Source organism: Babylonia areolata, chromosome 26 (assembly GCF_041734735.1).
Source record: "Babylonia areolata isolate BAREFJ2019XMU chromosome 26, ASM4173473v1, whole genome shotgun sequence".
In the NCBI taxonomy this organism is placed as follows: domain Eukaryota; kingdom Metazoa; phylum Mollusca; class Gastropoda; order Neogastropoda; family Buccinidae; genus Babylonia; species Babylonia areolata.
This window is the reverse complement of record NC_134901.1, coordinates 42,137,885-42,151,755: the sequence shown is the minus strand read 5'-3', so window position 1 is coordinate 42,151,755 and position 13,871 is coordinate 42,137,885. Positions and strand designations below refer to the sequence as shown.

The window sequence follows — 13,871 nt, the reverse complement described above, 5'->3', positions numbered from 1 at the left end:
GCGTGTACTTCTGGGTACTGCATCTGACTGCCTCCTTATTGGAGCATACATTCCACCCGAAAGTTCCAAATACTATGAAGAGACAGATATATATAATGGTATTTCGATGTTAGAAGATTGTCTGTTAGAGTTGTTTAAGGAATTTGGTGATTGTCCTGTAATTGTATGCGGTGATCTGAATGCTCGCACGGGTACACAAAATGTTGATCCAATTAGTGATCTATGTACTCCGAGTGGTCGTGATACGTTGGAGACATCAGCTGTGCAGAAGGATTATTTATGCAGAATTTCTAAAGACAGTCACGTGAATTCTTTTGGTCGTTACCTGCTTAATGTATGCGAGGATTTCGACATGGTTATTCTTAATGGTTTAAAATTGTTGTTGAGCTATTCTGATAAATATACATACATTGCTACTAATGGCTGTAGTGTTATTATTTTTTGGTATCCAGCTCGATTCTTACTCGTTGTAAAAGTTTGAATGTTAAGCACATTGTAGAGTCAAAGCATTCCCTTGTCGAGTTTTGTTTGGCTGTGAATTCGAATTCAAACGTTTCGCTACAGTAGACTAGAACACGTATGCCCATGTCCACGCTGATTAAGTATAAATGGGATGATGTAATGAGGGAGACTTTCTACAGTAATATGTCATCTGACAAGGTGAAACAAATAATTCAGGATGCAATTTCACTTGTAGATGTTGATGTTAACGCTGCACTGTCAAAATTTAATGAATGTTTTGCTTTCTCGGGTGAATGTATGAAGAAAACAGTTGTGTTTGGGAATGAGAGAAGAAAAGTATGGTTTGATCTTGAGTGCCATGAGAGCAGAAAAGTTCTTCGTAATCAATTACATAGGGCCTCTAGAACTAACCTGGACACTGACCGTCTGGCTTATGTCCAAAAACGTAGAGAGTATAAAGAGTTATTGCGTAAAAAGAGAAAACTGCATAGAGAGGATGTGATTCAGTCTCTACGATGCCACTCGACCAGTCCAAAGTAATTCTGGGACACAGTTCGTTCTGTTAGGCCTAGATCCGGTGGTACCGACAATATTTCTTGCAATGATTGGTTCTCCCACTTTCAAAATGTTTTCAATGACTTTTCTGTGGATAACGGTAGTGATAACTTTTGTATGTATTATGACAACCGGCATGCTACTCGTTTATGCGAGAGAAATTTCTGTATCAGAAATCGAAGCTGCTGTCAGGGCACTCAAGAGTCAGAAAGCTGCTGGCCTGATAGGCTAATTGGAGAATTTTACATACATAGTGCATTTCACATCATGCCTTTTTTGTTGAAGTTTTTTAATTTCATATTTGATCACGGCATTTTTCCAGATGATTGGTGTTTGTCAGTGTTGCAACCACTCCATAAGAAGGGCGATTTGAATGTACCTGATAATTACCGTGGTATCTCCCTGTTAAACACTTGTAGCAAGCTTTACACTTTTGTGCTGAATAGACGTCTTACTAAATGGATTGAAGAAAATGGGGTTATTGGGGAAGAACAAGCTGGGTTTAGAGAAGGTCATTGCACAACTGATCACATTTTTACATTGCTTGCATTAATACAAAGACCAACTACTCAGACATAGAAAATTATATGTTGCATTTATTGATTTTCGAAAAGCTTTCGATACTGTTAGAAGAGATAAGCTCTGGAGAATTCTGAGTGTCAATGGTATCAATGGAAAATATTTAAATGCACTGAAAAGTATTTACACAGTTGTTAAGGCGCGTGTTCACGTTGGAGGTGACCTCACAGATACTTTTCTATGTCCTCGCGGGCTGAAACAAGGCGAAGTATGTTCTCCTGCATTGTTTTCATTGTTCATTAAGGGGCCAGTACTACCTAGATTTTCACAAAAAATCATATTTTTGAAATTCCTCAAACAAATATGCTCAAAACAAACTTTAAACTTTATATTTTCATGTGCAGTTTAAATTTTTGAGTTATTCCCAGTAGTTTTTGAGAAAAGTGCAGTCAAAGTGGGCATGTGAAAGGTCAAAAATGTACTTTCGCTTCGCAAAATTCACGTTTTGCTGTTGTTGACATTCCGATCGAAAATACGAAGCCTCTCCCTGCATTACACCAAATAATAACGCCTCCCGGTAGTGACGTCACATGGCGCCCATTGTGTTTGATCTTCGTTGTGCTATTTTTTTTTAACTTTACAAGTGTTTCACAAGTCCCAAAGATGCCATCTGACCCCAAACAATGTGGTAAACGTAAAAAGAAACGAAGATTCCAGGGAAACCAGCACAAAAAGCTGAAAAGTGTGCCAGACGAGGTGGAAAATGAGCGTGATGTGACTGACGAGACGGGCAATGAGGAAAGTGTTCACGTGGAGACTACTGATGACAGTCAACCTAGCACATCTGGGATCAAAACATTGCCAAGTGTCACGCCCAGTAGGTCAGAAATAAAGATTCTAAATAAGTACAACAAGCATGAGGAATCTTCTAGTGATAGCATAAGTAGTGATAGTGATGAAGGAAACAGTGAAGATGAGAGTTTGAATGAAGAGTTAGAAGGTAACAGAATTATTGATGTTGCGATTTTGAATCAAAATATCTCAACACACCTCCTGTGTAGGGCTACACTCAAAACGCCAATGAAAGTTTCAATAACTTGATCTGGAAATACAGCCCTAAAACCAAAAACAATGGCCTTACAGTTGTCAACACTGCAGCAGCTATTGCTGTGTGTGTTTTCAATGATGGGGCCAACACACTAGGCAATATCCTGGTGAAACTAGGTATGTCTGTCGGTGCCTTCACTGAGCGATTCCTCCAAGACAAGGATACACTCCGCATTCTGACATCTCAGCGGAGGGCACACACCACCACAAAAGAGTACAGAAGAAGGAAAAGACTTAAGAGACTTGGCAGGGAAGAAGAATTGGCTGAAATTGAGGGTTTTCCATACCTGGCAGGGGGTCACTAGCTTCCAAAAGGCATGTTGCTGCTTGTTTTTGCTACTTTTTTTTTCTCCGAAAATTGCTGTTTCCCACTATTATGAACATCATAACTTTTTTATTTTTCAAGCAATCACCCTGAAATTTTGCAAGGTGGTTATGCATATATATGGCTGGATTTTGTACCTCAGACATAGTAGTAGCTTTGATTTTATTATTTTAAGGGGTTGTTAATTTTAATTATTTTTCTTTAAAATATTCACGTTATTGCAACTGGTGAAACTCAGAAAGTAAGCTTAGTAACACAAATTCTGAGCTTTACATACCAGATAAACTAGTTTTACACCAATATATACAAAAAATCAGAGCTGTAATCTTACTCAAGGCTTCAAAAAAGTGTCCATAGTGTGTGTTACCTAGCACATCTGGGATCAAAACAGATTTCGCGCATAATAAATGATAATGTACAAAAACACAAAATCTACACCAATTGTCATAAAACAAATTACACATCCAAAAACTACAATATATGTGATGTGTATGTCCCAAATTTAATTAAATTCTGACAATTAAAAAGCCATATATCAGAAGAATGATTTGGGTATGTAAATCTAGGTAGTACTGCCCCCTTAATGAGTTAACAAAAGAAATTAATAATCATGGTAGGTACGGCATTCAGCTTTCACCAGAGTTTATCCAAATTTTGATCTTGTTATTCGCCGATGATGTTGCCTTGTTATCTGACAGCATAATTGGTCTTCAAACCCAACTGAATGTTTTGTTCGAAACCGCCAGACGCCTTGATTTCGTTGTAAACCTTGATAAATCAAATATTGCTGTCTTTAGAAATGGAGGTTTTCTGCACAGAACGAGGCATGGATGTTCGGTGATGCACAACTGAAAACTGTTAGCATGTACAAGTATCTTGGTGTTATCCTAGTATTTTTTTTCAAACTATTTGACATGCAAATCAAACCAATTTTGACATACGGAGCAGAAGTTTGGGGTTTGACTGGAAATCAAGAGTGCATTGAAAGGGTGCACTTGTCTGCAATGAAGCGTCTTTTGGGCGCGAGTCAGAGAGCACCAAGACACTTGATTTACGGTGAACTTGGTCGCTATCCCCTATATGTGACCACCTACTCCAAGTGTCTTAAATTTTGGCTTTGTATTGTCTTTATGGATAATGACCGTTTCCCTAAGAAAGCTTATAAGATGATGTTATCATTGCAAAGTCATAATTATTGTACTTGGGCTTGCTCTGTGAGAAATGTTTTGTATAAATTTGGATTTGGTGTTGTTTGGGAGGCTCAGTCAGTTGGTAATGTCAAAATGTTTATGACTGAATTTAAGCAGCGTCTAGCTGATTGCTTTACTCAAGACTGGCATTCAGCTCTCCAGTCTCAGGATTTTTATGATGTGCATTCAGCTTACAACCAGTCCTTGTCACTTAAACCTTACTTGAATAATGTCAAATGTATAAATATGCGCCGTGTTTTTTCGCGGTTTAGAATTGGAATGTCCAACTTACACTCACACTTTTTGCAGTTTAACTATGATTGGCAAAGTAGGAATTGTCCTTTTTGTGATGACACTCTGGAAACCAAAATGCATTTTCTTTTGGTCTGCCCTAAGTACTGTTCCCTGCGTTCTCAGTTTATTCCTGCTAAATTTCACAAACATCCAAGTGCATCTAAGATGTCCATGTTGTTATCTTGTGCGAGTGAGAGATTGAGTGTTAGTATATGCAAGTTTGTATTCAAAGCGTTTTCATTACGAACAAATGCTCTAGAATCGTTGTCGATGCCCATGTAGTTCAATGGTTGTCCTAATATTTATTTCCCTGTATTAATTCTGTTTGTCCTTGTGAACTCCATTGTTATGGATCTGTGGTCTGACAATTAAATTATTTCGACTTCGACTCACCGGGACACACACACGCACACACACACTCTCTCTCTCTCTCTCTCTCTCAATCCAGGCCTTTCAACCTTGTTTCAGGTCCTGACCCTGATACGCAAAAACAAGAGGCTGCCGAAACCTGAGGCGTGCCCTGATTGGCTGTACCAGCTGTCAGTCAACTGTCGGGACCCAGACCCCGCCCAGAGACCTCTGATGGAAAACATCATTTTGACGCTGGAAGGAGAACTTGGGCCCCACCATGACCAGTTTCAACGATTCCTGTTCGTAGTATTATATAGGCTATGTAGTTTTCAGTTTCAGTAGCTCAGTCAAGGAGGCGTCACTGCGTTCGGACAAAGCCATATACGCTACACCACATCTGCCAAGCCGCATATGCCTGACCAGCGGCGTAGCCCAACGCGCTTAGGCCTTGAAAAAAAAAAGGTGAATAAATAATAGATAAGCGTACATAAATAAGTAAATAGATACATAAATAGATAAATAAATACATAATAATTACAATATGAAAAAATGTAGTGATAATAATAATAATAATAATAAGGCTATGTAGTAGTTAGCCCAACACTCGGCTTATATCACAGATTGATGTAAGTTTACATTTCGGCCAACAGCAAAGTGAGAGCTGTATTATCAATGGTTTCTCCAGTCAAAGGGAAACCATTTACAGCTTAGTCTTTTGTGAAGGACTATGACTCTCAAACTTGGAGGCAAAATTGCACTGGCTCCAAGTGCTGCAGCTTTGTGGGCGGGTTGGCCTTTGGGAACCATCCCCCAACGCCGACTGTCACTAAAACCCTCTTGGCCCAGAGAGTGGGGGATGTAACTTGGGTAAGACACTCTCCACTATAATCAAATTCTAGCCCAAATAGCCGGAACAGCAGTTGCCTCCTCTGCTGTTCTGATGGTCATAGTCGGACACGACTATCATATATATATATATATATATGTATATATGTAGTAGTAGTAGTAGTAGTGCATGATAGTCAGTCATATACAACTGTGACCATCAGAACAGCAGAGGAGGCAACTGCTGTTCCGACTGTGTGGGTTAAAATTTGATCATAGCGGAGAGTGTCCTGCCCAAGTTACATCCCCCACTCTCTCGGCGAAGAGGGTTTCAGGACCGTCAGCGTTGGGGGATGGTTCCCAAAGGCCAACTAGCCCCCCACCCCCACCCCCACCCCCACCCCCAAGGCTGCAGCACAAAGAGCCAGTGCAATCTTGCTTCTTAGTTTGAGAGTCGCAGCCTTTCACAAAAGATGAAGCTGTAAATAATTTCCCAATGCAATGGAGAAACCATTGATCATACAGTTCTCACTTTGCTGTTGGCCCAGCTGTAAGCTTCTGTCAATCTGTGATATAAGCTAAGCGTAATTAATAGTATTAGGAAGGAGGAAAGTGGCCAGAATGGTTAAGACGCTCAGCTGCCAACATAGAGAGTCTGTGAGGGTCTGGGTTGGAATCCAGCTCTCGCCATTTCTCCTGAGTTTGACTGGAAAATCGAACTGAGCTTCTTCGTCGTTTGGATGAGACGATAAACCGAGGTTCCGCGTGCAGCACGCGTTTGGCGCGCTGAAAAAGAGCCCATGGCAATGAGAGTGTTGTCCTCTGTCGGCAAAATTCCGCAGAAGAAGTCCAGTCATGATTGGTACACACACACACACACACACACATATATATATACATATATATATATATATATAATTATATATATGCATGCACTCACGGCCTGACAAAAGCGCGTTGGGTTAAGCTGCTGGTCAGGCAGATTTGGTGTAACGTGTATGGATTTGTCCGAACGCAATGACGCCTCCTTAAGAAACTGAAACTGAAAAGTAGTTTCAGTAGTAGTAGTGGTGGTGGTGGTGGTAGTAGTTGCAGTTGTGGAAGAAACAGTAGTAGCAGAAGTCGTGGCTGTAATTGTTGAAGTGGTGGTGTTTTTAATCTAAGATTATCTCCACCCTTTACCCACCAGGTGCCATTACCTAGATTCGAACCCAGGACCCTCAGATTGAAAGTCAAACTCGGCTATTGTGCCCATCAGTAGTTAAAAGTGTAGTAGTAGCAGTTGTTGTGGTGGTGGTGGTGATGGTGGTAGTTGTAGTTGTGGAAGAAGCATCAGCAGTTGAAGACGTGGCTGCAGTTTTGGAAGCGGTGGCGTTTTTAATCTGTTTGTAGTGATAGGCCTGATTATAATGACTGGTAGTGGTGGTGGTAACTAGTGGTACGTGTTAATACAACCAGCAACAGCAACAGATGTAAGTGACAGTGACAGCAGAAAGCAAAGCAATTTTCCCTCGCCGTGTAGGCAACCATACTACAGTTTTCGGGGTGTGCATGCTGGGCGTGTGTTGTTTCCATAACCCACCGAACGCATGACATGAATTACAGGATCTCTAACGCGCGTGTATTTGACCTTCTGCGTGCGTATACAGGCCAAACACAAATGGGGTTCAGGCACTAGCAGGTCTGCACATAATAAATTATGATGACCTGAGAGATTGAAAAAAAAAAAAAAAAAATCGTGCAAAGGTCTGTCAAATTCCCGAACGTATTTGATCTTCTGCGTGCGTATGCAGTACACCCGAATGGGGTTCAGGTCAGGCACTAGCAGGTCTGCATAGAATAAATCATGATGACCTGGGAGATTGAAAGAACTAGAAGAAGAAAAAGATGTGGTTTGTTCGATTCCCACACACATTTGACCTCAGGCACTCGCAGGTCTGCACATAATAAATATGATGTGAAGGTCTGTCCAATTCCAGACCTCACCCGAAGCTGCTGGTGGCGGCGTACGACCGTTGCAGCAAGGCGGGAATGCCCGTTCCGGAACTGCCCACCCGCTTCCAGACCCGACACGCCACGCCCTTCCGAGGCCGGGACAGCATCGGCGGCGGGATTGACACCGAGGAGACACGACCAAAGACCGTCCACCCGTCCTCAATTTACCTGCACCTCCGGGAAGGAGAAGAAAACTCGCCCTCCCCACCACCAGCAGTGGCGGCCGGGGGAGCCAATGGCGGGTACCTGACTCCAGCGTCGGATGAGGTCCTGTCCCTGCTTGATGAGAGGACCCAGGGCGTCTTCACCAGACAAGCCTCGGACACGGCGGCCGCAGGCAGAGGAGACCCTCACCCTCACCCTCACCACCCAGGGGGGCGTTCCCTCTCCGAGGGCGACGTGGAGCCAGACTGCAGACTGGGGCTGAACCTCGTCCAGCCCAGGAGCAGGACCGTGCCGCACGGCAGGCGGGTGTTTCGGGACAAGAGGGGCTACCCCTCCGGCCGGGATCTGCCCGCCTTGCCCACACCTGAGGAAGGCGACGACGATGACGCCTCCAGTGGAGATAAGGAAGAGTTGGAGAGTAACTTGTACGAAGAGATTAAGTAGCTCGTGAGTACACGACAGGGTTGTTTCTTTCTTCTTCTTTTTAAAAAAAAAAAAATTCTATTTTCTACATGCCTGAGACAAAGTGTATAAGAGATTTATTAAGCTCTTACGTACACAACAGGGTTTTTCTTTTTCTCTGTTTTTTTTATTAACGTGCCTGAGACGAAGTGTGAAAGAGATTTATTAATAAGCTTGTATGTACAAGACAATTAATTTTTTTTTAATTCATGGAAAAAAAACATACCCAACTAACCAAACAAACAAATCAACTGACAGAAGTATTTGCAGAGAAAATGTCAATGTTAAAATTTACCACGGACACACAGACACACACACACACACCCAAACACCAGGTTAAAACATACTCACTTTGTTTACACAAGTGAGTCAAAAAACGAGAGAAAACAACAACAATGTGGATGAAGTTGGGTTGTTTTTTTTTTTTCATAATTTGCTGTTGTTGTTGATCACATGCTCAAGCGCATCCACAAACTGACGTGGAGGATGGGGTCGTTCAACCTGGGACTGAAACTTCAACACAGAGACCCGTCAGATATTGAGGAGACAAATGCTGTTTTGCAATGGACTCGTGTGAGAAAAAAAAAAAAAAAAAAAAAAATGTTGTAAACAAAACGAGGTCAGCCTTGACATTTTCAGGAGTCAGAAGGGCTGCATAAACATCACAAACAATGAACTGTGAGGTGACTGCCTGACTCTTTACCGATGGTGATCAGCAAGTGTTTAGTGTGCATGGCCCATCAAAACAGAAAGGAGTGAGATGTCATCACCCTTTCCTCACATAGGCTTTCCTGTTCACACTGTCCTCGTCTCATCACTTGACAACGGGCCTATGGACCGAAACGTCGTGTCAAAACCAAGAGGATTCAACTACCACCCAAAAGGTTTTTATAAACTTTAGTTTTTTGTCTTTGAAGAATCCTGCAGTCATTTTTGTCGTCTTTACTGATGGTTATGTGAAACGTGCTATGTATGAAGACTTGGGCATATTAGGTCATTGTACCTTTGTTTCTTCTTCTTCGTTCGTGGGCTGCAACTCCCATGTTCACTCGTTTGTATATGAGTGGGCCTTCACGTGTATGACCGTTTTTACTCTGCCATATATGCAGCCATACTCCGTTTTCGGGGGGTTACCTTGAACATCGGGGAGGAGAAAAAAACAGTGCCTGTGAGATGCAGCATGTGTTGATAACGGAGGCAGTGGAATGCGAATTTATCCCCGAGGTTGCTTCATATTCACAGCACTAACGATACCACAAGCAGAGCCTGCATGGACAACTACCTCGCCCTCCACAGCCGACTCCCCTCAGACACGACGATCATCATCATCTTCTTCCTCAACACCATGAAGAGTCGTACTACACTGAGGTTTACGGACAGAAGGACTGTTCCACTGACTCCTCCACGGCTGTCGGCTGTGTGTGTGTGTGTGTGAAACTCAAAGCCGGAGTTCTCTGCACAGATCGACATCACATTGATAGCATGTGTGACTCACTTCCAACACTTGTTGCTTTAGCAGCTTGTCGGGACGGAGGTTGTTAAAATCATCAGTGAAGATTGGAGAGGTAGCTGGAGGGGCGGGATGGGGTAGGGGGTGTGGAAGGAAACGGTTCTGGACAGGCAGTAGGGCAGTGGTGGAGGGCAAGAATGAAAATTCTGGAGCGCTTATGCAATGGTTTCCACGCTTGTATTAAAATCATTACCACCACAACACACACACACACACGCACACACACAGAGAGTGTGTCACCAGAATGTGTGACGGGACAGTAAACAAAATTACACACACACGAATTTGAGTCTTGTGTAAATTTCAGGCTTTCTAAGTTCATTTTATCTATGCAACAGCCTTGTACATGATTGTAAAAGCTGGGTACACATTGTGGATTTTTTTCCCCCTCATACTTTGAGCGAGCAGAATAATTGAGTAACGATGAGTCTGCTTCAACCTCCAATCAGCATTACTACATTTCATTCATCACCATAATCAGATTTGTTTTCATTTTTTCGATAGTGTAGTTACTGAGTACATGAATTGGCCTGCTCTATTTGCTGTGCTGTACCAACCGATCATAAAGTGTCACTAACGTGTATATTCATTTTCTGAGCATACATTTTCTTTACATAGAATTTGATTGAATTAGTATTGAATACGTTTTTTCAGTTAATTGTGCCCTATGCAGTTTTTTGTCATTTTATCAGTTAGTGAATTTGCAGTTTAGCATCTTTTTTTTCTTTCTTTTTTTTTTACTTCCTTTTTTTCTGGTTTTCTTTTGTGTTGTTGGTCCATTGTCATTTGGTTTTAATTCCCTTCGGTGTTCAGTTTTTGGGGGGAAAAAGAAAAAAAAAAGCGAAAAGCATATGAATGCATATTCCCTCCATCAGGACCAATGCAGTTTTCCTACCACGTATAATGGAAGTTCCCCCATATCATTTGAAAAGCATTGTGATGATAGTGACGCACCATAGTAGAATGAGTTAGGCATTAGACTTCTGATCCAGTGAGCTGACCAGTGATGAAGCCCCAGTTTGGCATGGTGTTGTGTCCTTGGCAATTTTCTCCAGTTTATTTTTTTATATATATTTCTTTTCATTTGTTTGTGCTGCCCCATCATCTGCACCGTTTCAGTGGCATTACTCCCGTACCACTCATTTAGATTCCCCCATACACGGCCACACCCGGGTTCATCCGTCACAGTTCCAGCGTCAGCAGTCCACAGTGAACCATTGATATCGGGTCGCCAGGAGGCCACACACCAGAGGAGACCCTGCACTGCTGCTGAGTCACTTCGGTGGTGTTCAGTGGTGCCTGTTCTGATTTAACGTACTTAGGACACCATCTACTAAGCCCCCTACTAATGACAATAATGGCTTAGTCACGGAGCCAGGTGAGTGAGCGTCCCTCCCAGAGTGAAGACCGCCACCACGTCCCTCAAACAACAGGCCCTCATGAATCTACCGACACTGAAGACACTGACAGGACTCACCCCAAGCACTGAAGTGGAGGGGTATCGAAACTGAGGTCACCATGAGAGCAGGGCATGAAAGGCCACAGACTTTAGACTAGGTTTGTCTGATTAGCCTATTCGTGATTTGACTGCCACCACGTCCCTCAAACAACAGGCCCCCTTGAATCTACCGACACTGAAGACATTGACAGGGCTCACCCCAAGCACTGAAGTGGAGGGGTATGGAAACTGAGGTCACCATTTTCTCCAGTTTTCCTTGTTCTTCCCGGGTGTGAATGGGTACACCTACTCGACTTTGGTTGGGGAAGTTTAATTTTAAACGGCAGAAGTTGAAAGTTGGGCCCTGCCCTTCCTTTGCCGAGCCCTTGACACAGTCAATGTGATTTCACTGGCCCTGTGGCTGTGATAAGGCTGTGGAACCTTTTACATTTTTACCTTTTTGTGATGATATGCTTGAGGTTGTATCTACTTAAGTGTGTGACAGTGTTTGAGTTTTGAGAAAACGTTAGCGAGGTAGGTTACCTGTGCATGAATGCACAACCCAGGTTACAGTGCAAGCCAGTGTGAAACCAGTGTTAACTCGAAGCAGGCATGGATCATAATCTGTTCATAGATAATCACATGTGGAAACCTGTCTTGCATTTCAGACCATGCTGTTTCTAATTCTTCTGCAGTTTCAGCATCAATTTTCATCAGAAGTAACAAAACATGCAAGGCTAATTATATATAAAACATTGTTTCCAAAGTAGGTCTATGAAGTTCTCAACATGGTCGTTCCATGGAATCTCTTTTTTAAGCATTCTTTTTTTTTTCTTTTACTTTTGTTCATTATCTTTTTTTTTTCTTTTTTAAAATTAAATGACAGCATAATACAGACTTCATAAAAAGTTAATGACCAATTATTCATAAAAGCAGGCATAGCTTCATTCATATGAAAAAAAAAAGGGAAAGAAATAGATGATTTAAATTTTGGCAGATTGCATATGGTTTCTACCATACAGTGGCCTTCCATTGAAAACATAAGCAACTGTTTCAGGTACACGCTCATTATGAACTTGAGAAAAATGCATTTGAAAAATCTGTGTTTCAGACAAAAATCAAAACAAAGGGCATTCTGAAGTAGCTGTAGTGGATTTTCAATTTTGCCCCCAAGTAAAAATTACACAAAAAACTCAAAACAAAAAGCAGTCTTGATTTTTTGTTTGTTGTTGTTGTGAACCCTGTATGGCAAGAAAACTGAAATACTGTTTTGCATCTTTATTATACTTGTGCATATATATTATACGTTAACTTTATTAAGACTTCACACAAGTTTTGTATATCCTTGTTTTGCAAAACATTTGTATTTCTAATTATCACAACAGATTTCTCTGTGTGAAATTCGGGCTGCTCTTACCCCCCAAGGGAGAGTGCGTCGCTACACTACAGCGCCACCCATTTCTTGGGTATTTTTTTTCCTGCTTGCAGTTTTATTTGTTTTTCCTATCGAAGTGGATTTTTCTACAGAATTTTGCCAGGAACAACCCATGGGTTCTTTTACGTGTGCTAAGTGCATGCTGCACACCGGACCTCGGTTTATCGTCTCATCCGAATGACTTAGCGTCCAGACCACTACTCAAGGTCTAGTGGAAGGGGAGAAAATATCGGCGGCTGAGCCGTGATTCGAACCAACATGCTCAGATTCTCTCGTTTCCTAGGCGGACGCGTTACCTCTAGACCATCACTCCGTTTGTTTCAAAGGGGCCAAAAGTGTGACCTGATTGTTGTTATTGCCTGCGAGGTTGGGTTTGACTCTTCTCTGCCAGCTTCTTTGTGATTCAGCAGTAACTGATTTTGGATAAGTAGTAATACGAATATGATCATTATATTATTTTGTTTGCTGACTGTTCTCTAGATTTTACTCTTCTTTTTTTGTCAAGTGCGGGAACAGAACCGAGAACATATGAATGTAATAGTGACCTGGGGTGGGTGGTGGGGTGTGTGTATATTTGTGTATGAGTGTGTGTGTGTGTGAGAGAGAGAGAGAGTGTGTGTGTTGTGTATGAGAGAGACAGAGTGTATGTGTGTGTGTGTACAACAAAAGGTCAACATGAAGGAAGCTTAAAGAATGAAATATTATGAAAAAAATGAAGAGGTAAAAGAAAAGAGGCCAATAACAACAAAGTTGATGCATATTTTACATGGGCCGCACTGTCAGCTGGTATTCGTGTTGGACAGTTAGTATTAGAAGTTAGATGTGTCTCTATCTCTTCATTTGAATATTCATAATTATGTTTTACAATTACCACTTGCAGTGTCTACTTGCACACAGGTATTTTTTTCTTGATATGTTTGAGTTATGTAAATAACCCAGTGGTGACTCATAACAGCAGATTCTAAGAATTTGTCAGACAGGAGAGAGAGCTAAGAGACATGTTCTTACAGAGTCAATTCGATGAAGCAAGATTTTAATGTTTGAAAGACTGAGACACATTCTTAGCGGGCACGTAAGTTTCAACTCTTTCATTTAATTCTGTTTCTTATTTACTTTATCTTATTCTTTGCTGCCCCATAAACTGCACCAATTTCCGTGGCATTACTCCCACACCGCTTAAGCCGAGTCTCCCCCATACACAGCCACACCAACATTTGTCTGTTGTCATCCCAGCATCA

The 13,871-nt window shown here is 41.9% G+C and overlaps 1 protein-coding gene across 1 annotated transcript in view; it reads left to right on the top strand.

Moving 5' to 3' along the window:
* The window catches only part of LOC143300222 (uncharacterized), a 53,243-nt gene extending 40,701 nt beyond the window's left edge, over positions 1-12,542 (top strand). Inside the window, exons 17-18 of the mRNA XM_076613798.1 lie at positions 4,921-5,102; positions 7,608-12,542. Of these exons, the coding sequence (XP_076469913.1) occupies positions 4,921-5,102; positions 7,608-8,232 (807 nt within the window). The 3' untranslated portion in view covers positions 8,233-12,542. The remainder of the gene's footprint in view (positions 1-4,920; positions 5,103-7,607) is intronic.
* The last annotated feature ends 1,329 nt before the right edge of the window (positions 12,543-13,871 follow it).